Raw genomic sequence first — 25286 nt, 5'->3', positions numbered from 1 at the left:
TGTCCACTTTAATGGACAACCATTTCCCGTCCTCTTCATCCACAATGGCGACACTCCATCCATGTGCCTTGGCACACTTGGGACCTGCTGTCGACACCCGTACGGAGTCCAAACGTTGTTTAGTCCGCATCGCCTGTTGGCCCACTCCACCTCCACCTTGTAACAGGAAAACGGGGTGCCGAAGCTATAAAAATTAGACTATTGAGCAAAGAAAGAAAGTCATTCGTTCCGATGAGTCTTGTTGCACACGATTTCCAAAGTCGGGCCGAGTTTACATCTAAACAGTAAAACATGGCGGTGTATCCATGATGATCTGGGGAGCAGTATCACTGTACTATATGGACTCCTTTGTTACTCAGCAAGATAGCGTTACTGCCAAGGGTTTTGTGACCATTGTAGCTCATCATGTCGATCACAAGGTATATTTGTTCCCCAACGGTGATGCTATGTTCCAAGACTGCAGGGCCCTTGTTTACATAGCTCGTATTGTCCAAGACAGGTTCTCTGAGGTTGATGGTGAACTGTCACACCTCCCATGGCCACTACAGTCACCAGATTTCAATATTATTGTGCCTTTGACGTCTAAAAGGTTCAAATGGCTCTGAGGACTATGGTAATTAACTTCTGAGGTGATCAGTCCCCTAGAACTTAGAACTATTTAAATCTAACTATTCTAAGGACATCACACATATCCACGCCCGAGGCAGGATTCGAACCTGCGACCGTAGCGGTCGCGCGGTTCCAGAAAGTAGCGCCTAGAACCGCTCGGCCACCCTGGCCGGCCTTTGACATCCGCTTTAGAGAGAAGGGTCCGTGATCGATATCCAGCTCCATCATTGTTACCTCAACTTTCCACTATTTTGCAAGAATTATGGTGTAAGTCTCTCTTGAGAACCACACAAGACCTTTATTTATCCCTTACGCCACGCGGGATTAGCCAAGCTGTGTAAGGCGCTGCTGTCACGGACTGTGCGGCTGGTCCCGGCAGAGGTTCGAGTCCTCCCTCGGGCATGGGTGTGTGTGTTTGTCCTTAGGATAATTTAGGTTAAGTAACGTGTAAGCTTAGGGACTGATGACCTTAGCAGTTAAGTCCCATAAACACACACACACACACACACACACACACACACACACACACACACAACCACGTTACGAGACATCTGGAAGCTGTTTTCTATGCCGATGGATTCTTACACCACTTGTAGCTGTTTTCTATACTAATGTTATCATACACCATATTAGGGATGGTAACGTGTTCTTCGTGTTCCCATACCTTTTTTCACACCCTTTAAATTACGACCTTTTTGGGCTCATATCTATTCATCACCTTGTTTGGCGCTTTGGTCCTGAAACGTAATGTGGCCCTTCTCCCATTCTGCAGGGCTACGACACGATGGTAGGCGAGCGTGGGGCCCAGCTGTCGGGCGGCCAGAAGCAGCGCATCGCCATCGCCAGGGCGCTGGTGCGCCGCCCCAAGATCCTGCTGCTGGACGAGGCCACCTCTGCTCTGGACACCGGCAGCGAGGCCAAGGTGCAGGCCGCGCTGGACAGGGTGAGTGGCGTCCACGTCTTGCTTCAGACTCACCCCACAAAACCACTATCCCAAAATTGGTCTCTAACGTATTATAAATTTGGTGCATGATCCGTGGCAACGCTTATTTTTTGCTACCAGTCTCCTGACTGGTTTGATGTGACGCTTCACGAATTCAAACACTTCATCTCAGAATATTACTGGAACGAGAAGTGCTTCATTATTTGTCAGCTATTTCCCAGTATCTGTCTTCCCCTACAGCTGTTACCCCCTACGACATTCTCTAGTGCCACGGAAGTTATTGCTTGAGATCCTAACACATGTACTACCACCATGTCCCTCCTTCTTGTCAAAGTTTCCCACATGTTCGTCTCCTGATTGTGTGGAGAATATCGCAACTTCTTATCTAATCAGTCCATTTGATTTTCAAAATCTTTCTTCAGCATCACATGTCAGATACTTCCATTCTCTTCTTTCTCGGTTCTCCAATACTCCGTGATTCTCTTCCGTACAGTGGTATACTCAACACGTGCGTTCATAGAGATTTATCCTGAAGTTAAGTCCTATGTTTGGTAATAGCAAATACTTTTTGCCAGGAATGCCCTCTTTGCTCGTCTGTTTCTTACTTTCTCCTTGCTCCGTCTATCATGGGTTAATCTACTGCGTAGGTAGCACAATTCCTTATCTGCATCTACTTAGTGATCACCAAATCTGTTGCTAGGTTTCTCGCTGTTCTCATTTCTGCTACCCCTTATTACATTCATCTTTCTCTGATTTGCTCTTAGTCCATATTGTGTACTCACTAGGCTGTTGATTCCACTCAGCAGGTCCTGTAGGTCTTACTTTCTCTGAGGATAGCAGTGTTAACAACGAATCTTATCATCGAGATCCGTTCACCGTGAATTTACCCTCCCCCCCATTTATGAAGCTTTCTTTTATTTTCGTCAACGTTTCTTAGCTGTTTAAACTGAACAGTTGGAGTGAAAGACCACATCCCTGTATTATACCCTTCTTAATTAGAATAATTCGTTCTTTGTCTGTCGTGGGAGCTACATGAGTGAAAACATTGTCAGTAACTCATGCCCTGTGGTGTAAGGTTGATGGACGACATAGAATGACCTAGGCCCACGTGTAAGTCGTCGTGGTGAGCTCTTCGGAACTCAACCATTATGAACCATAACTGTTTCCTTCCTGGATCTGCTGGATTGATTATACCAAATAATTAACTAACATGACGTTGATCATACCAACAAACGTTTATTATGTTTCATTGGGAAGCCACATCGTCACTGGCCAGCAGTTTCTGAACTATAACACAGGTGGAAACTGAATAACTTTTGTAACGACTACATACAACCGAGAAACTCAGCTGCCTCCTGTTCATGTCACAAACAAGTGTGCAGCGTCATCAGGCATTCGGAGAACCCATACGTCATGTTAGTGGCAATTTCTGAACTATTCCACAAAAGAAAAAATTCCTATCATGTTTTGCGACTTGCACACAAGAATTTGTGATCATCCACACTGTATATTATTCCAGTTACTGAAAGTATATCTTTCTACATTGTTTAGAAGGGGGAGTATACCATAAATTCAATTACTGACAGTGATAGATAGTTTAAAAACACAGTTCAAGCTTTCATTCTCTTATATGAGTGCTTGTAAGAACCGATAATGAGGCACCTGACCCAGTGTTCCATCTTCACGCACGCCGTCATCTCACTGTCAGATTGAAGGATTCAGGGGGAAAACGAATGGCTGAGGGTGGTAAACATCAATCTGTGGTCTATGAAAAATGGACCTCCCTAGCGTGATGAACGTCATGCCATTCTGTTATGAATGTCACAGGGATGAGAATGGGACACTGACCATTGAAACACAATATCCTTCTCCCGCGGGATTATCCACTAACACCTGAAACCTATGGAACAGCGCTCCAAGTAAAGCATATTTTGGCTACATGTGTTTTCTGTGCTGGCTGTATGCCCGGAGAGCTTTCCACTATACTGGGTGACAATGACAACAATGTAACAAGCATTTTGAATTTTTGTTTAATGTCGGGCTTCCGCCCTTACGTGTTGTGGAGAGGAAGTCAATGGCCTCCGAATGAATGGCTCGGACCCTTTGTTCTCTTTAAGTAGTTAGCCGTCCATGTAATTATCATCATTCCCGACGTCAACCTTACATTACGACGATGATACCAATTTTTCTAAAATAATTCCTACATCCATATTTTATAAGCAACCTTCTTTAAAAGTGATATATTACCGGGGGTCGAATAATTTGCATGAAAATACGCCGTAATTAAAGATACATTAGTAGTAGAGGAGGCAGATCTCAATATATTGATACTGTAAAAGGGAGAAGATGACTGCGGAGTTGTGTGTTAGGCATAATCGTGTTTCTTTTGACAGGCGAGTGTTGGCCAGACTACAATCATCGTAGCGCATCGTCTGTCCACAATCCGAAACGCGGACAAGATAGTGGTGATCCACGGTGGGCGCGTGGTGGAGGAGGGGTCTCACGACCAGCTGATGGCGAAGCGCGGCAACTACTTCGACCTGGTCACCACACAGATCTCATCATCTGAGCCACCGACGTCTCCAGGAGGTGATAGTGGTGAGTGTACGACACACTGTTTCCCACTTAACTCCTTCGATTTCCCTGTTGTGCGTCTTTCTCCTTTCTTTTCCTGGTTTTCCACTGTGGTCGGGAGTGTTAACTAGACCTACTGGTTCTAGCAGCGTTAATGGCTATTGGTGGCTGGATTCCTTTCCTGACGCCATCATTACTCCGGGAAGAAAGTTCTGTGCACCATCAGTTGTGTGTCTTGTGTACAATGAGTCACAAAAGCCATGGGACTGCGATATGCATATATTACAGGTGGAGGTAGTATCGCGCACACAACGTATAAAAGGGCAGTGCATTGGCGGATCTGTCATCTGTACTCAGGTGAATCATGTGAGAAGGTTCCCGCACGACGGGAATTATCAGACACTGAATACGGAGTGGCAGTTGGAGCTAGACACATGGGAGATTCCATTTCGGAAATCGTCAGGGAATTCAATATTCCGAAATTTACAGTGTCAAGAGTGTGTCGACAATATCAGATTTCAGCCATTACCTCTCACCAGGAACAATGCAGTGGCCGATGGCCTTTGTTTAACGACCGAGAGCAGCAGTGTTTGTGTAGAGTTGTCAGCGCTAACAGGAAAGCAACACTACCCGAAATATCCGCATAAATCAATGTGGGACGTGTGTTGAGCCGGCCGAGGTGGCCGAGCGGTTCTAGGCGCTTCAGTCAGGAGCCGCGCGACCACTACGGTCGCAGGTTCGAATCCTGCCTCGGGCATGGATGTGTGTGATGTCCTTAGGTTAGTTAGGTTTAAGTAGTTCTAAGTTCTAGGGGACTGATGACCACAGATGTTAAGTCCCATAGTGCTCAGAGCCATTTGAACCATTTTGAACCTCCCTCCTCCTGACTCTGCTTCATGGTTTGGGGACGATGTACTTTCAACTTGGTTTTAAGTTTGGGAGTCGGGATGAAGTCTATTCGGGTTTGGTCCGGAGAATACGGTGGATACGACACAACGGGAATGTCATGATTCGCTAGATAGCTGCGGACAGAAAATTACGCCGGAGCTGGCGCACTCTCAGGATGCAATATCTAAGTCTGGTTTTCCCACAATTCAGGCCTCTTCCTGTGCACATTGCTCATGCGAGCTAGGATTCGCCATCAACTTCTGGACCAGCCAGACAATTTGCACGAAGGACAGAACGATCTTTCTCGACATAGTTATCATCTGTTAATGTCGAAGATCGTCTAGGCTTGGGGCCGTCTCCGAGCAACATTCTGTCCTGCTGAAAACGTTTAAAGCACTCATTGCACTACGTGAGGATCATACAGTCCTTCTCGTATGCTTTGGTAAGCAAGTTTTGCCGAGTTTACAGCAAAATTTCACACAAGCATACGTTGTTCTTCAAGCTCTTTGATTGTCAGTTTGGAACTAATCTGACGAACAGATTGTGCACAAGCTTACTTCAGCAGCTGTAGCTCGCTTCCCGGCCGTTGTGGCCGAGCGGTTCTAGGCGCGTCGGTCCGGAATCGCGCTGCTGCTACGGTCGCATGTTCGAATCCTAGCTCGGGCATGTATGTATGTGCTGTCCTTAGGTTAGTTAGGTTTAAGTAGTTCTAAGTCTAGGGTACTGATGACCTCAGATGTTAAGTCGCATAGGGCTCAGAGTCATTTTTTATGTAGCTCGCTTGCTAACGGTCCAAATCACGGAAGACGTGATCTGGACTAATGATCACAGCGAAACAAGGCAAACGGTGGTTTGCTGTCTAAACCTGCCTCCGCGTGGGCTCAGTAGCCACAGCGCTCGTCCCTCTTCCGGCTGGTGCGCTATTTCAAAAGTTCGATTTCTTTTCAGGCATACGTCGCATATTTAGAGGTAGACGTAGGTTTTCTACAAGTACTATGATGAAATGCGCAACTTCGAATAACAGCTCTCACCCGGTGTGTGCTTAAGAGACAACTTCTACCAGCATGGTCAGTCACAATACCAGTGTTTTGTGGATTGTTCGAGATATCGAACCAGAGTTCATCGTAAGTGTCTAGAGCAACTGCTGAAGGATATGACATATGTTGATAGCTTAGGGCTCGTTTTGGAGCGGTTAGCTCTGCACCAATCACACATCCGCTGAAGGATGCGCGTCGAAGAATTCAATCATTTTATTATAGTGGTCGACCGGCTGGAGATATGGCGTCTTTTGGGATAAGGGAAGTACTTTGATGCCGGGATTGTGTGTTTTCGGTCAATTGAAGCTTTAGTAGGTTTGGTTAGGGGAATAACATTATTGAAAATTTTCTGAGTCATTAAGTATGGATGAACATGGACAATTCATTGATAACAAAACTGGTCAAAGATGCGTGCCATATCGATTATTGTTCACAGTGAATATCCAGAAACATTTCACAGAACATGAAGCTATCCCCGGTTGACTTTTTCCAGAAGTATCTTTTTCCAGAAGTATCTTCATGGATTAACCGCCCGGTAACAGATTACGTCTGTCCTGTGAAATAGGAAGTCTGACCCAGAGGAGGAAGTTACCTGCGTATCAGTTAGTATGAATAGATTTTCGTCCAATTCTGATGTGAATGACAAATGAATCTAAGCTTTCTTCATAAGGCTAATTCATTATGATGCCGGTAGGTCGCACGCACAACGCCGTTTTACTGGAAAGGCTTATAATCTATTCACTAACTTCCCTTCTAGAAACTCGAATAAATCACTTCGTTTACCCATACACTTTTCATTGATATTCTCATTGCCCGATCAGCAGTCTTCAGCCTATGTACGGTTTTAGAAATATTTGAAAAGTGTTTTCAAGAATAAAATAAAAGATTAAAACATATAAAATCTGCTCATAAATAAAGTGATATCCACAGTGGGATGCAGTATCAGTGGATCAGTATCGGCACTTGGGAAATATAAATGACAATTGAGTATATGGAAAGTGAATTAATTGGACCTTCTTGAGGATCGTGTGGGTGGGATAGGAAAGGCATTTGGAAATGGGTGTTATCGGGATTAAGCTCGAGAGGAATATCGAAACAGAGGCTTGATTTATGGAAGGAACTGCTCAGGGAGGTACCATAGTGACTGAAGGTTGGTTTGCTGGACAGTTAGAAAACGAAAGAAGAGGGGAGGGACAGCAGCAGCGGTCGGGTGAAGAGACATCCTGACAGTCCACTTAAATGCCTACTAAGGCAGTTCATATCAAGTAATATAATAATAGCTCCTGCAGTGTTATCTGCAGGAGTGACAAAAAACGTGTCCTTTCTTTACTGATCACCTAGAAGCTTCATTCAATCAAAGATTAGTTTCGATAGTATTCTCTTCTAGAGGACATAATGAAGTCATATTGACGAGCTACGGTGAGCATTTGCCATCTCATATATAATGTACGTCGTAAGTGCAATGCTTCTTGGTACGTAATTACAATGGCTCGCATCTACTTCGACCACAAGCAAATAATATTATTGAAACTAGTCGGTAACACTGCAACTTCTAGGCGTCATATGTCTTCTTATTTCATATTTTTTGAGTTGTACCAGTTGCAAACACAGTCGTTTCAGAATTCAGGGTCACCGTCAACAATTCATAGGTTTTCAGACCTATATGTTTTATGTGTGCCCATCTGGCCACACGACAAACATCCGAATGGCAGTCATGACCGTTCCATACCTTATGTATTGACTTCCTGTCAGTTGTCATCACAGCACCACTGATGCGGTCTGTGAGCTATTCCAGTGTTCTTGGCAGTGAGGGCCGGCCACTGTGGCCGAACGGTTCTAGGCGTTTCAGTCTGGTCGCAGGTTAGAATCCTGCCTAGGGGATGGATGTGTGTGATGTCCTTAGGTTAGTTAGGTTTAAGTAGTTCTAAGTTCTAGGGGACTGATGACCTCAGATGTTGAGTTCCATAGTGCTCAGAGCCATTTGAACCATTTGGCAGTGAGGATACGTAAAGTAGGTCCTTAATATATCCCCAAAGGACAACAGTCACAAGATGTTAGGTCAAGCGATCTGGGGCGACAAGGGGACACTGAGCATCACTTCACCACTGCGCCATGAACCAGAGTCGCGGAAGTTCGTCGTTTAGGCAGCGACGAACATCAGAGCTCGAATGAGTGAATGCCCCGTCTTGTTGGAAGATGAAATTCTCGGAATCAGCCATAAATTGTGGAAATAGCTGCAACTGCAAGATATCAAGGTAGGAGGTGCTCGTCATTGTCCTCTCACACAAGAAAGACAGCCATGCAGCCTCGTCTATGAGACTGCTCAGAAAACATTAGCCTTCAGCGAATAGCGTTCTTGCGTCCCAATTTCAGAGGGATTCCCAGTGCCCCACTGTCTCACACTGTGGTGGCTAACCATACCAGATAAATGGAAGGTTTCGCCGCTGAACATCAGGTTGGAAGCGAAATGTTTATCATCGAGTGCTCCTTACATTGTGATGAAAATTGAAGGCGCTGGTCACAGTCTTCTGGCTTTGATTGTTGCACGGTCTGAAATGTAACAGTTGTCGCAAAATCTTCCCGGATTTTGCTGCGGTATTCCGTGATGTTTGGTTTATACTTTTTAAGACTCCAGTGATAATTCTCAAAATAGTAACAGTAGAAATGAATGTTTTTAATTGAATGCAAGTTCGTAGCTTGCAAGGACAGTTGAGTTTTCTTGGAATGCATGTGAAACTCCATGGTTGTATCTGGCAGACTGGATCGACCGATACTTTTCTGTTAACAGAGACAATCTGTGTCCCTAAATTGTCGATACCTGTTTACATGGCGGTTCTTTTCAGTAATACCTTCTGACTACTTTGTTATTACAGGTACACATCTCGCAGGTTCCAATACACAAAAACTCTTCTCTTGCTTTGGCACCATTTTGTCAAGGCGCTGCACTCGTAACGCCAACTGTGGGTACAATGCAAATCTGATGAGTTTACGTTTCTATTTATGCATCAATTATATTTCATCATGTACCACTTTGGAAGATATAGCACATTGAAACGAACGATTACCATACAGTAGCCCTGTAATTTCATTCGGAACTAAAGATTACAGAGGCATGCTCAAAATCTTTACCACCAGCAGCGACAGTTGTATCCCCCCGTTGTTACGAAATTACTGTGGTGTAGCTGGTATGCTCACATTTTACAGTGAAAGGACGCATGAAACCGGACCGAATGCTGAGCGTTCGCAGCGAGGCATCAACGGTCGCCGATGAAGAGGACGAGGACCTGACGGAGGGACAGCGGCGACTGGCGGAGAGCTACCAGGAGGAGCCGGTCCAGGCCGCCACCATCATGAAGATCCTGCGCGTCAACCGGCCAGAGTGGTGGCTGCTCATAGTCGCGACAGTCGCGTCAGTGGTCAGCGGGTTCGCTATGCCACTTTTCTCTGTGTTCTTCGGCAGTCTCATCGGGGTGAGCTGTTCTTCGTATACTACTTGGCGTTGCTTTAATTGTGTTGCAAAATGACACTTGTTACGAACAATTCTAATTTAAGAGCAAAAACGTCAGTAGGATAAATATAGTTTGATAGTTTGTACAGTGATGGAGTTTTCACAGGTAGTTGGCAGAAATGGCGCACAAAACTGTCGTTCAATATACACGACCCAGTCACGTAAATGCCTTTGTTCAACGTCAACCTGCAATAACAACTCACGGACGGCAGGTGGCAGCACTAGCGGTGGTGGGTATATAAAACGCGTCGGAGTGGACTCGAAAAACAGTGCAGTCGTTGTCGTAACGCGGAAATGGAACGACATATCTGACGTCCAAAAGACATGATCATTAGCTTTCAGCACAAGTGTGGAAGCATTTACGAAACGGCTAAGTTTGTAAACCGTTCGCTTGCCACTGGTTAAAATACACTGTGGACGGAAAAATGGCACTCTTCAAAACTGCAACCGAAACAACTATGGTGCAGTATGGCCGTAAATGACAGGCATGAACGACAACTGCGGAGGTGTGTACGGTCGAACAGACGGGCAACTGTTGATTAACTGACTGCCCAGGTGAACGAAGGAGCCTCTGCAGCAGGCGCCTGGCTCGTCACCCGCGCTGACTGCGTTCATCGGCGACGAAGGCTAGTGTTTGCACACCAATACTGCAACTGGATGTCCACTGAGAATAGCGACAGATTAACTTTTCAAGAGAATCACGTGTTTACTTCATCGGACAGACGACCTTGGATTGTCGGACTGATCCAGTCTGGAAGAGGAAGTGTTGTGATCTGGGGAATATTTCTGTGGCTTTATGTTGGTGATCTCGTCATTCTGGAAGGTGCAATGGGTCAACAGAAGTATGCATCTAGCCTTGTGGACTATGTCCACTCGTACATGTACTTTGTTTTTTCTCTGCACGCTGGTATCCAGCAGCAGCACAATGCGATGTATCCCACGCCCGTAGTCTATTTTCGTGGTTCGAAGAGCACCAGCATCAGTTTACCGTACTGCCCTGGCCACCAGCCTCCCCAGGTATATATCCAATCGAGAATCTGCGGGACCACCTCGATCGGGATTTTTGCGCCATAGATCCGCAACTGAGAAACTTTGCGCAGCTGGCCACGGCAGTGGGATCGGCATGGTACCCTCTAGAACCTCATTGAATCTCTTCGACAAATCGTCACATTAATGTGACTGGGCAGTGTATTTTTGTAGTAGGACCCTAGAACGTACCTACAGCACACACAAAATGAGGTATGTCGAACAGATTGACCTCCTCCAGGCTAACCATCCTCTACTCTGTAAACATCGGCCGTGTGAAATCCAACTCATATTCTTCTAATATGCCGTCCCGCGAACCACAGACCAAGGCAGAGAGGTAGGTGCCGTGTCATTTGGTAATTGAAAATCATTTGGATCTGTACCGCACCATCACTGTTTAAAGAAAACACGATCAAGTGGGATATGACTGGAATTTGTGATTTGGTTGGGGATGTCTTGGTTAGATAGCGATCGATACAACTGTAACTTCGAAGGTGCCTCAGGAACTTAAGTTGGGGTCCTTACTACAAGACAATGCTTAGAATCTGGTTCTGAGCACTATGGGTCCTAACTTCTGAGGTAATTAGTCCCCTAGAACCTAGAACTACTTAAACCTAACTAACCTAAGGACATCACACACATCCATGCCCGAGGCAGGATTCGAACCTGCGACCCTAGCTGTAGCGGGGTTCCAGACTGTAGCGCCTAGAACCGCTCGGCCATCCCGGCCGGCTGCTTAGAATCACCTCAGACTTTTTGCAGATAGTGCAGTAATGATGGACTGTAGGAAAGAGGTACTCTGATATTTAGTCAGATTTTGATAAGATATCAAATGTGAAAAGATTGATATCTAACTTTAAATGTTCAGAGATGCAAAATTGCACGCTCACACAGGACGTAAAACATTTTGTTGTACTTGTTTGCTAGTAACCTAGAGGTTTAGTACCTCGCATTTTTGTATTATGTGGTAAAGAAAGGTTGTAAATTTCTTTTTGCAGACTCTTGGGCAAGACGACCCTGAACAGATTCGCAGCGACACTAATTTCTTCTCCGTGCTCTTCGTCATCGTCGGCGTGATAATGGGACTAGTAACGTTCATTCAGGTATGTAAATAATCGTCTTTCGTAAGAACTATTTTACCGTTACAGTCGCAAAATGTGTTTTACTGTCAAAGATGAACTGGTTTGCACCTGAAAAGCAGATGGCAGTAGAGGAAACACTAATATTGCTATAAATGAACCAGCACGGACCGAATAAATCATCGATATTTTTTCTTCTCTAGATGTACATGTACGGAATCGCCGGAGAGAAGCTGACGATGCGCTTTCGAGGTCTGATGTTTTCGGCGATGCTGCGTCAGGAGGTGGCGTACTTCGACGACAAAAACAACAGCACCGGAGCGCTCTGCGCCAGGCTTTCCGGAGACGCCGCCAATATACAAGGGGTGAGTGCCGCAGTCACTGCCGCACGCACACATGAGCGTTTCAAACGTTGAAAATTATTTTTTGTTATTGAGATACTTGTCTCTAGATTATTCTTGGGAAGAAACGAGGCTGCCAGCAAAAGAATATACAAAACAAGGAATCAGAGCGCCTGGCATAGGTCACTGAAAAGTTCTGTTCTTAACCTGGTGACGATTTTAACTCGAGACAAAGAATTTACTCGTAATATTCTCTCTATGGAGTTAACGAATACCTTTTGAGTACAGCAATAATAATAAGAACAAGGAAACAAAAAATATTTTAACTGATATCAAGTACATTAAATGTATTCGCAATTACGAATATGGACAACCATTAGCTGTACAGCTGTAGAATAGAATGATGACGATTAAAACTTTTGCCAGCCCGGGACTCGAACCCGGATTTCCCGCTTATCACGAGCGATCGCCTTACGCTCTTTTTCTTTTTTTTGCATTCGTTCAGTGCTATTCGTTGCGTTTGGTCTCGGCGGACGTCACAAGACATCCGTTCAAATTGATCGTAGATTCCTTTACTCAGTTTTTTATTACAGAGGGCGGGCAGCCCTCTGATCGAACACTCTGAGCTGCAAGGCACCATTTGGCTATCTATGCACAACTTTCGGCCAGACCCAAACTTCCATATGTTGTAAACCATGTGTCGGCAACCTGTAGTCCTACATCCATTATATGTATTCCTGTACAGGTGAGACATTTCATTTGAAAGTAACTTGCCCGATGTCTGCGGATAAATGCGATATTGCAGTGCCTCTGACAGATGTTTCACTTCATATGGAAGTTTGGGTCTGGCAGTGAACCGTGCAGGTACAGCCAAATGATAAGGCGGCCGCTTGCAGTAAGTGACAAATCCGGGTTCAAGTCTCGGTGTGACACAAATTTTCGTTGTCATTTCATTCTACAGTTGATGGTTGTCCATATTCGCAATTGCGAATACATTGAATGCATTCTCTGACGGCTGTAATCACCGCAGTACCTGTTCCTTTGGACATGCATACATGCACGCATGCATGTCCAGAGGGACTTTGCATAGTAACTGAGAGCAACACAGGCATTGCAATATCGTACATATTTTCACTTACTCTAAAATTTATTTTTCATTCAGTAAAATGTTATAATGTAGGTAAAAATTAAATTTCTGACAGATAATGATAGCAACAACCACAACGTATGCATGGAGTAGTCAGTTTTTGTCTTCTCTTAAGATATTCTCCCGAAATCTTTCTAATGTGGATACTAAAAAGGCCGTGTAGTTTACAGCATGGCTGACAAGAGATGCATGATCATAGACTGTTGTAGACTGGAACTGGTAAACGATGAAACCGCGAAACGTTAAAATTAAAGAAAACTGGTAAAAAACATGACGTTAGAACACACGTTATTCGAAGGAATGGAAATTTCTGACAGTTTCAAATCATTTGTATAGTCGATATAAAAAGCGTTTAAGAAATATAAAAATGAAAATTCAGGTAAAGATGTAAGTGCACTGCTCCATTACCAATGAATCGCTTAATCTTCACAGCATCACTTCACTTAATTTTGAGCGGTAACGTAGAATACAGTACTGACACCACTGACACACACAGAAATGAAACTCCTTGTACTTCACTTTAAGAAAATTGACCGTGGCTAATAAGTCCTTCTTTTCTTTCAGCGCTTACATTTTTTGGTAAATAGAAGGCGAGGAATAGTTCCTAGGATGGGAAGATCAGAACTGAGCAATATTTTGTTTTATTTCATTATTCTGCGCAATACTCAGTTAAATTCCAATCATTTCAACTTACATCACGTTGTGATGGCTCTTTCTGATCAGCAGCCTATCCTTTGGTTGTTAAATTCACGCTGAAAATAGCTCAAATGAAGTAAAATGCACTATTGCTTCTTATTCGTAGGAAGCGAAGGACAAAGAGGCAATAACACGTTTACCACTGCGGTTAAACATGGTCAGCACACTGAGCTTTCCCTTGTCATTATCATATAAACTTTCACACTGTTTAATGTGCTGAAGGTACTTCGAAGTGCTAGGAGGCTTCACTGGTACTTCAAACCTACCTGAAGATATTAGCCATAACATGGTTAATGGTTTATAGGTTAAAAAATGTATGTATATCCAATTTTGGTACTTTCAAATTTTCCCATTTCCAGTCCTTAGTTGCTGTGGCAGACATTGAACATATAAAATTTGTACAATACTGCGACACGATAGTTACAACTACACTTTAGCAGAAAGAAAAACGATGTGACGATGGAATTACCTAAACGGGACGGAAATCAGTAGGTATACAGACAAGCAAATGATAACAATTTCAGGAAAACTGGATGATTTATTCAAGAGAAAGAGATTTACAAATTGCGTCAGTAACGCCTTAGCTCATGTCTAGTCCTTATGCAAACAGTTATTCAGCATGATATTGACTGACTGAGTTGTTGGATGTCCTCCTGAGGGACATCATGCCAAATGCCTGGAGTGTTACGGGCAGGATCCTCCAACCAGCTCGGGCTGTTGATGATCTAACCGCCAATTGGACAGAATTTGGGACGATACCTCTCAGTAGGATATCCATCAGCTCTATCAATCAATGCCAAGCCGAATAACTGCATCCACAAGGACCAAAGGTGGACCAACGTGATACTTACTTACTCAATTTGCAAAGCTCCTTCTCTTGAACAAATCATCCAGTTTTTCTGAAATTGTCAGCTCCGTACATATACATCACATCTAACTAGTTTCGTGGTGCGTCGTTTCTTTTTTGTCTTACAATGTAATAATATGACTTCGTAATTATTTAACTCTCCTGACGTAAGTAATATTCTGAGACAGTTGATCCTTACGGCACAACGTCTCAAGCCGTCAGTGATAATATGAGTATTAAGAATCAATTCTTCCTGCTGAAAACTACTGTTCGGTGCTGGTTAGTATTGATATTTGATATATGAGACAGAGCACTCCCTTAAATGCGGCCCTTGGAAAGAGCAGAATAGACATGGTTTATCATTGTTTTCCTGCTCCCTATAATGAACGGGAACACTCATATGTGTGTCATGTGGCTCATTGTGATGAGGATTGTTTAGTGCAGTGTTTTTTTGTAGAAAGGAACGGAGACGGTATAATCTGGTGAGAGGACCTACTCCACTTTTCAATGCGCGCTGCCAGTGTCAACGTTCTTGACCCACGGAAGGATCACCATCAACCGTGTGAAATCCCATCGCTCCCAGAAATACTACGGAAACGTTTAGAATTTAACTCATGGAATGGCTGGGATCAGAAAGACTGAACCACCCAATTTCCTCCTCTTTCCAGAGGTGAAAAATTTGTGATGAAAATGATGAGATTTCGAATCGAGTACTTCTTAGTAGAGTCCCACCAGACAGACAAGGCTTAGCGACTTCGGCTACGAAGATGGGTTATCTGAATACTGCTTCCGAGTTTTTCCCGCACTTGTTCTCATTCCCAGGTATGACTTTGGCTCAAAACCTGCAGTTGCTTTCCTCTATTCACTCACCATTTCTTCATGTAGGAGACAGTGTTTGAAGTCCGTTGTCCCTCACGGCAACACGTATTAGCGATCTATCTACTCCGTTCAGGTATGTTGAATGTGTATCATGTATGGCAGTGGACGATGTCTGTTCATGGGATAGATTTAAATGTCTCATTAAAATAGACTGATAGCTTGTGATTCATTACAGCATATTTTGTCTAATGCAGATACACTGTGTGATCAAAAGTATCCAGACACCTGACTGAAAATGAATTACAAGTTCGTGGCGCCATCGGTAATGCTGGAATTCAGTAGGGTGTTGGCCCACCCTTATCTTGATGACAGCTTCCACTCTCGCAGGCATTCGTTCAATCAGGTGCTGGAAGTTTTCTTGGTGAATGGCAGCCCATTCTCCACGGAGTGCTGCACTGAGCAGAGCTATCGATGTCGGTTGGTGAGACGTGGCACGAAGTCGGCGTTCCAAAACATCCCAGACGAGTTCTATAGGATTCAGATCAGGACTCTGTGCAAGCCAGTCCGTTACAGGAATATTTTTGTCGTGTAACCACTCCGTCATAGGAGTGTTAAAAGATGCAATCGCCATCCCTAAATCGCTCTTCAACAATGGGAAGCAAGAAGGTGCTTAAAACATCAATGCTGGCCTGTACTGTGATAGTGTCACGCAAAACAACAAGGGGTGCAAGCCTCCTCCTTGAAAAACACGACCACACCATTAAGCCACCGCCTCCGAATTTTACCGTTGGCACTATACACGCTGGCAGATGACGTTCACCGCGCATTCGCCATACCCACACCGTGCCATCGGATCGCAACATTGTGTACCGTGATTCTTCACAAAACATTTTTCCACTCTTCAATTATCCAATGTTTACGCTCCTTACACCAAGCGAGGCGCCGTTTGACATTTACCGGCGTGATGTGTGGCTTATGAGCAGCCGCTCGATCGTGAAATCCAAGTTTTCTGACCTCCCGCCTAATTGTCATAGTACTTGCAGTGGGTCCTGATGCAGTTTGGAAGTCCTGTGTGATGGTCTGGATAGATGTCTGCTTATCACATATTACGTGCTCTTCAGCTGTCGGCGGTCTCTGTCAGTCAACAGACGAGGTCAGCCTGTACACTTTTGTGCTGTTCGTGTCCCTTCACGCTTCCTCCTCACTATCATATCGGAAACAGTAGACCTAGGGATGTTTAGGAGTGTGGAAATCTCGCATACAGACGTATGACACAAGTGACACCCAATCTGCTGACCACGTTCGAAGTCCGTGAGTTCCCCGGAGCGCCACATTCTGCTCTCTTACGGTGTGTAATGACTACAGAGGTCGCTGATATCGAGTACCTGGCAGTAGGTGGCAGCCTAATGCACCTAATATTTGTGGGCGTCTGTATACTTTTGATCACATAGTGTATCTATTTAAACATGAAGTTTCAACAGAGAGCTTGCAATACTTTTCAGCTACATATTCATCCGAGCTCATATATATCATTGTCGAAAATGCTCGAGAATGATCAAGTTACTCGATAGCAGCAAGATCTGATAGATAATGGACGCAAGAAATAGTTCAAAGCGATTGTATTTAGCAGTATTAATCGTGCGTAACAAAGTATCAAGTTGTTATATGGAAATAAAGTATGAAAACTGTTATACAGAAATAAAGTATGCCACGGAACATATCAAGAAATAGTTTCTGAACTTGAGGAGCGCGTGAATTGTAAGATGTGTTTCTGTTTAATGAAAAATTGCTAGAGGATTTCAGTTAACAACGCAACACTTTTTTTTCTCCGCAGATTTTGGTTGAAAAAATGCGGAATTTATCGTTCCCGCTTCTGCCCCTATAGTCTCATTAAGTTTCGATAGGTGGTGGCGCTATACGTAGCCTTTACAATAACGTCTGTATCGGAAGTGCGCTCCAAGCAGAGAGCTGTGACTGAATTTCTTTTGGCGGAAAATCAGAGCATATCAGGTATTCATACGCGCTTGCAGAATGTCTAGAGAGACATGTCAGATAACAAAATCACGGTGAGTTTTTGGGCGAAGCGTCTGTCATCATCGCAACAAGGTCGCGCAAACTTGTCCGATATCCCGACGACAGTTTCATTTCCGATCTCTCCACATTTTTCCTGCAGATATTTAGCTTCCATAGTTACGAACAACTACACACTGATCGACCAGAATATTACGACCACCGACCTAGTATCGATATAAACCCGTGCAGGTGACAGCAGCGTCATCTGGCGAGGAATGATTGCTAGTCGTACGCACGGTGCACGTAGTATCAGTGCTGCCGGCGTGTAGAAAGGGCAATGCGATATTTATCTTTGACTGAGGCAGATTGTGATGGCCCGGAAGTTCGACACGAGCATTCGGAAACTGCACAAAATGTCGAGTCGGGTGTTCAAGGAGTGCTATGGTGAGTGTCTTCAACACGTGACGAAACCAAGGTTAGACCACGCCCAGATGCCGTGGCGTTGGGCGGCCACCCCTCGTTACAGATGACGGACGTCGTAGGTTGTTGGGCAGATTGATAAAACGGGACAGGCGGCGAACTGTAGCAGAACTAAAATCAGCCTTTAATTCTGGGCAGAGCAGAAGTGTGTCTGAACACACAGTGTACCGAACACCCCTATCGATGGGCCTCCGCAGCCAACGACACATGTGTGTGCCAATGTTAACACCACGACATCGGCAGCTACTACTGAAGTGGGCAGGTGACAATCGGCGCTGGACGTTGGCACAGTGGAAAACCGTTGCATAGTCTGATGATGCCCTTCTTCAGAAGGCCGAATGTTGACCGCGAATTCGTCGTCTTCCAGGGGAACAGCTCCCTGATACCTATACTGTGGGACGGAGACAAGCTGGCGGCGGTTCCATTATGCTCTGGTGAACATTCATCTGGGATCCATGGGTCCAGTTGAGTTCGTGCAATGCACCATGACGGAGTGTCGCGTACTGGTTGCAGACCACGTACACCCCTTCATGGCGATCATGTTTACCGAAGGTAATGGCATTTTGCAGTAAAATAATGCGCTACGTTACAAGGCCAGGAGTGTGATGGAGTGGTTCGAGGAACATAGAGACGAGTTCCAGTTGATGTGCTGGCACCCCATCTCGCACAGATCTGGAACCCTATCGAACACGTCTGGGATGTGACTGAAAGTGGCGTCGGAGCTCTTCAGCACTCTTGCTGGAAATTGCTGGAATTAGGTGACTTGTGTCTTCAGATGTTGTGCCAACTCCCTCCAGCGACTCAGTGTTTCCATGCCACGACGCGCCCCGCGGTTATACGTGCCAAAGATGGATATACAGGCTATTAGGGAGGTGGTCATAATGTTCTGGCTGATAGTATACATCCACATAACCTACATCGTATAAACATTAATCACAGGCATCCACAGAAAGCAGACTAGGTCAGGGTAGAGCATAGGTCAGTGGTAAGGTATGCTTCATACACAAAGTGCCGGATGAGCTGAACCCTGTGTTTTTTACTGGTGCAGGCGACTGGGCAGCGCATCGGCACCATCACGCAGTCATTGGGCACGCTGGTGCTGTCCGTGGGGCTGGCGCTGTACTACGAATGGCGGCTGGGCCTGCTCGTGCTGGCGTTCGTGCCGCCGCTCTTCGCCGTCTTCTTCATCCAGGGGAAGCTACAGCGCGGCGAGTTCCTGGGCAACGCCTCGTCCGTGGAGAAGGCCACCAAGGTAGGCCACTGCTCGCGGCTGCAACAGTCTTGCCGAAGGTGGGACAGTTTGTTGGTGAGATTATGTGCGTCAAGGCGGTTCTAACTGGAGTCATTTCATCTCATCGTAGTGAACACTGCTTACTTCTTATTTTACATATTTTAGTGAAAGTAATATTACTGGCTGAGCCTGCCCGGTTAACCGTGCTGTCTAACGCACTGCTTTCAGGCCGGAAAGGCGTGCCGGTCCCCGGCACGAATCCGCCCAGCAGATTAGTATCGAGATCCGATGTGCCGGCCAGTCTGCGGATGGTTTTTAAGTCGGTTTTCCATCTGCCTCGGCGAATGTGGGCTGGTTCCCCTTATTCCGCCTCAGTTACACTATGTCGGCGTATGCTGTGCAGACACTGTCTCCACGTATGCGTACACCAATTACTCTACCACCCAAACATTTGGGCTTACACTCGTCTGGTGTGAGACGTTCCCGGGGGGGCACCACAGGGGGCCGAACCGCACAATTACCCTGGGTTAGGTGTGGGGTGGCGGAGGCTGAGTGGACTGCTGTAGCCTGTTGGGGGTTGTGTACCACAGAGGCTACGGCGGGGACGAAGCCTCTCCGTCGTTTCTAGGTTCCCAGTTCAATAGATTTTACATAACAACTGACGTCCCTATTGACAATATTTTCTATTACGTTGATTTGAAAATGAATAATTAACCATTTTAACTTTGGTAGCTTCATTTGGAAATAAAAGTAGACAGGTAAACTTCGAAATAAATTCGATGAAAAAATTACTTTACCTGAAGAATACTGAAATTAGTATTATTTGTGTAAAACTATGAGAAATGCAAAACAATAATTCTAAATTTGTTTCTATCGTATAATAAATGTACGATGTGTATAGCGTAATCCTTTTCTTAATAGTGTTGGCAAGCTCTGTGCGTAGCGAATGATGAGCCACTGATCGTCTTTCGCTACACAAATTCATTACAAACTCTTCAACAATTATATGAGCAGCTGCCAAATACCAAAGGTACGGTGATAGTGCAGAGTGATAGCTCTTCTTAAACCAGAACTTTAGGATAATTAGCCTTTTAAGACATCCTTACAAACTGGTAGAAGACATGATTACTAACAGAGTTCTACGTATTCTACTTATAAGTGACTCTCTAGATATACATTAGAATGGTTACGACGCGGAAACAACTTTATACAGTTCCTAGAGGATGCATTTGGAACTCAATATCTTTCTTTTGTGGCTTTCTTGTCTCTGAGAGCACCATACGACAAAGTACAGAACCGATTACTTTACGCCGACCGCGGTGGCCGTGCGGTTCTGGCGCTGCAGTCCGGAACCGCGGGACTGCTACGGTCGCAGGTTCGAATCCTGCCTCGGGCATGGGTGTGTGTGGTGTCCTTAGGTTAGTTAGGTTTAAGTAGTTCTAAGTTCTAGGGGACTTATGAACTAAGATGTTGAGTCCCATAGTGCTCAGAGCCATTTTTTGATTACTTTACGTCAAATATTGCAACCTGCTAATGGACCTCCAATGCACTGATTTTATCAGAACACTTCGGCAAAATAGTATGCTTTTAGTTGACTTCCAGGCATATCGTATTCATGGGAGCGTACCCCCTAAAAAGCTGCCCCAAGGAGGTAATATAGCTCAATTTCTCATCAATATCTACACTAACAACCAACTGCTGACTCCAAATACAAGAAGATTCCTGTCTAAAAATGACAGTTCTAGCTTCATAGAGCGGAAAATGTACGCTGTGGAGAGGAATCTGACAACTGTGCTCAGAAAGCTCTCGGATTTCTGTAATGGGAACCAGCTAAGTCCGAACTCTTCTAAAAGAGAAGTCCGTAGCTAGTTGTGACCTACATGCAGTACGACCAGGATCGTAATTACAGAACTGTAATGCCCCGGATACTGGGAACCAAGCCTCACAGTACTCGCACCTTAAAACATCGTTACAATAAAGACCAAATTGAATATTTCTACACGAAACAAAATCGTATTCATATCCTTCTACAATCCGCGAATCATCAACAGCACTGCATTTTTCTAGAGAGGAATATGCGTCTTCAGTCTTCTGCAGATCACCTTATACTAGACACGTGTATGCAAGTTCCAATCAAACACGTAGACTGATTAAGTCTCAAGCCTTCTCCTACATATAAACTTTACTACCTAACTGAAAGAATGTTCGCAGAGAAATGGACGTAAATGTGAGGTTGAAAGGTGAGGCTTAAAAGTGGTGAGGCTTATAATTGCATCCACATATGCCTCCGGCACAGTGGACGACGTCCAGGGAGAGCTTCATACGGCTTTCCGCGCATCCCGATAAGGTGAGGATTCGAAAGGTGCAAGAACAAAACAGTTCATCTGTGCAGATAGCAACAGCTTATTTTCCGTGGAAAACAACGAAACCCGGTTGGTACGGAAGTCATTAAATACATTACGATTCGGAGTTGAAAGTTTCACGGACAATACGAAGAGAAATTGGGATTTAATGTTGATGACACGCACTGTGAATGTGGACAAGAGCGAATTATAAGCGAGATGCTTCAGTGAATAATCATAACGTACAACGAGCCTTGTAGCCTGCGAATTTCTGATCAAATGTCATATCAAAATACAATTCACCACATATATTTTCCCAATCTTAGTTCTCTATTTGACTGTTTGTGTGTTTTTATGTTCCTGACTCGATAACGAGAAGCAAGTAATGAGTTTATGTCAACCGATAAGTAAGCCGTGTGGAGTATCTATATCGATGACTTTGTTTGAAGTTAACAGCAAGAGCTCTGAGCAGCGAAAGGAGATCATATTTGGGGAGTTTTTGGTTTGATGTGTGTATACTGTAGTGGACGGGAGAGCACAAGAAAATGTCTACTTACTACGAATCAGCGTAAAAATCTCCCGAACACATGTCAAGTACGGTGATTCACTCGTTGTCAGCTAATTTTCATAGTGAAGAGTTCCTACAGTTCAATTTTTTTTTTCTTTTTGTGAACAAACACCAGCGTGTCAAGTGGCTACCTGTGAAGATTCGTCAGATAACGCCGAACGAGGAGTTGCAGGGAGGACCTCCTCTTGTCAGGTTAACGATAGTTGCTCTGCAGTTATCTGTCTCCATTAACAAACAAACAGTGATCGCAAAAGAAAACACTGTATGCGATAGCAGGACTATCACAAAAACTGCACAGGATTATAGACTGGCTGTTGTAGTACATTTGACAGTTATACATACGGAAATGGACTAGCACAGCTGTGGTCTTGCAGCACTTGAAACTTTACCTGAACGATAGACAGCTAGTTCTATGTCAGTAGCTGGGTCGACGTAAGCGAGCAATATCGCAATCGAAATCACTCTTGTAGACGGTACAAAATAAAATATATTATGGGTGAGTTAGATAAACAAGATACTGAGAGCAGCAATGTCCAGAACTGGTCCTCGAGGTCCAGTGGCTACGTTAACGACCATGTGACTTGTTGCCATTTGCAGCGACTTGCTGCTGCACTCAACACCTTCCTGCTGGACAGGTGATGCAACTTCAGATGGAATATCATAACAATAGACTGATGATATCGCAGTTTGCCTTGCGAAACCCGTTCTTCCCACTCGCCATTTGCGAATGGAACAGGGAGGGGGGGGGGGGGGGAGGAGGGAGCAGATGTACCCTCCGCCACGCATCGTTTGGTAGCTTGTGGAATACTATTTGGATGTACTTGTTCTCATGTTTATTACATTATTGTGTTTCGTGCTGGCTACATCGTTCTTAGTCAATGCTCGTTATATAACGATCTAACATTATACCTAAAATTGTTTATTTGAAAGAACCGTATATATGTTTCATAATTTAATAATGTAACATGAGTTCAGAGCCAGTTTTGGTCGCCACTGGGGACGCCAGCGCCGGTTTTTGGGTTCCTAAGGACGGTGCATATTCTCCTCTCTAAAACAATGGGTCTGTCTTCCCATAACCCGGCTATGTTGGTGGCATTATGGACAGACCAAACTATTTTCGAAGACGATTTTTTCCTGTACCCACTGGAAAAGAAACGTCTCAGAGTGTTAGCAGTAGGTACTTTGAGCGTTAACATTAAATACCCAATTGAAGTGCTTTCATTCTGCGCCATTTCCTTCTTGTTCTGCACTCCGTGGATTAAGCAAAGTTGGGTCTCCCGATATCAGAACCCATTTCACCATCGTTTCCTTGGTTTTCTCGGATATCCTCTTTTCTTAGATCTATAGTAAAACACTCTTATTGAGGTCCGCGCCTTCGGTATTGTATGAACATGCCCTTACTCATTCCTGTAGTTTACAATTTCTCCTTATAAAGAATTTATTCCTAGTTCTTGTCTTACTTTTTTATGTTCAGTTTTATTTGAAGGAGTACATCCTCTTACTGTCCTCAAGAACCTTATTTCGGCAGCTTGTGTCTTGTTTTTATCAGCTTTTGTGTAAGTCCGTGTTTCAGAGACCCATAAAGAAAAACAGGCACAGCCATTACTTCATCTACGTTTCTTTTGTGGTTTTAGTTTGTACGCCTCTGTTTATTGTACCGCATGTTTATTGGAGCAAGGGTAAATAGTTTTCAGAATTACTTTCACATCTACAACTGACATGTATCTAAGTAATTTATACCTGTGAATTTTTGTAATATAGCATCACTGATAATAATTTTAGTTCCGGCATTATACTTAATTCTGAAGGCCAATGTTTTTGTTTTATGTATGAAAATTTTGAAGTTATAATTCTCGCATAATTTCTGTAACACATATACTGGTCTTTGCCGATCTTCTTTAGTTTTATAATCTCAGTTCCAACAGTACACTTACCTCGGAAGGCCACTGTTTTTGTTTAATGTATGAAAATTTTAAAATTATAATTCTCGCATAATTTCTGTAACACATATACTCGTCTTTGCGGATCTTCTTTAGTTTTACTTATAGTAAGCTGATCACCAGCAAATAGCATCTTCTTAAGCGTAAAATTTGTTGCAATACAAATGCCTCCGTTAATTTTGTATATCCAGTCGCTAACGAAATCATCTGCATAAATTGTAAGCAAGATAGGACACAAACTACAATCCTGCCTTAATAATGAGTTATATGTAACTCGTCACTGTACCTTCCATTTCTGACATGCTGATCGTTGTGTATAAAAAATTCTTTTCAGTACGGTACTTTAATTAAGAGCTCCAGATATCCTCTTTGAGTCATTATTTTCCGTAATTTTTCCCTATTTATCCGGTCGAATGCTTTTTCCTAATCAGCAAGAGGTATATGAGTTTCAATGTTATGTTCCCTTCTTTTTTTCTATTATCTGCTTAACTGTTGAACTGATATCTGTACAGGATCTATCATTTTAAAGCTGTTTTGCTCTAATAGAAAACGCCTGTGATCGCTCATACTCTATTTGATATTCTTGCATACATTTTACATCCTGTATTCAAAACGTTTATTCCCCTATATTTTTCACACCTGTTTCTAGCACTTTTTAAAAATATAAACGCAACTTGGGCATGCATCTTCGAATATAATTTCCATTCCAACATCTATTGATTAGATTCAGAAGTCTCTGATTTAATATTGGGCCCCTATATCTCTACAATTCTGCATTTATTCCGTCTTCTTCGTAGTTTTCGTATTCTTCATTTCTTTTAATGGTATTTTTAATTCCGCTACGGTAACAGGATCAACACTATCGCAAAAAGGCTCATCATTTCCCTCTTCTTTTCCAAGGGAGTTATTAGACTACATATCTCTGAAGTAGCAAACATCGTTCTTCTTCGGTTACTTTTTTTTGCTGCATCTCTTTCCTCGCTATCTAGACGCTTAGCCACATTATAGGTTAGCATTTGCCTCCGATGTATATCATCTTCTATGGAGCTTATAAATTTGTCCCAAGACTGTTGATGAGTTTCCCTTACAATATTTTTCGCTTCATTTGGTTTTTTCTTTACACATTTCTCTTGTTTCATCTGTTTGTTGCTGTAACGCTTGTCGATGAGTTAATTAATTGTCTGTTAATGCGATTGAA

The 25286-nt window shown here is 43.9% G+C and overlaps 1 protein-coding gene across 1 annotated transcript in view; it reads left to right on the top strand.

Moving 5' to 3' along the window:
* The window catches only part of LOC126474394 (ATP-dependent translocase ABCB1-like), an 84156-nt gene that overhangs the window by 33583 nt on the left and 25287 nt on the right, over window positions 1-25286 (top strand). Inside the window, exons 11-16 of the mRNA XM_050101863.1 lie at window positions 1382-1552; window positions 3946-4150; window positions 9256-9521; window positions 11584-11688; window positions 11868-12029; window positions 19056-19259. Coding sequence (XP_049957820.1) covers window positions 1382-1552; window positions 3946-4150; window positions 9256-9521; window positions 11584-11688; window positions 11868-12029; window positions 19056-19259 — 1113 coding nt within the window. The remainder of the gene's footprint in view (window positions 1-1381; window positions 1553-3945; window positions 4151-9255; window positions 9522-11583; window positions 11689-11867; window positions 12030-19055; window positions 19260-25286) is intronic.

Source organism: Schistocerca serialis, chromosome 4, assembly GCF_023864345.2.
Source record: "Schistocerca serialis cubense isolate TAMUIC-IGC-003099 chromosome 4, iqSchSeri2.2, whole genome shotgun sequence".
Taxonomy (NCBI): domain Eukaryota; kingdom Metazoa; phylum Arthropoda; class Insecta; order Orthoptera; family Acrididae; genus Schistocerca; species Schistocerca serialis.
The sequence above is the reverse complement of the archived record's forward strand: the minus strand, read 5'-3'. Positions and strand labels throughout refer to the sequence as shown.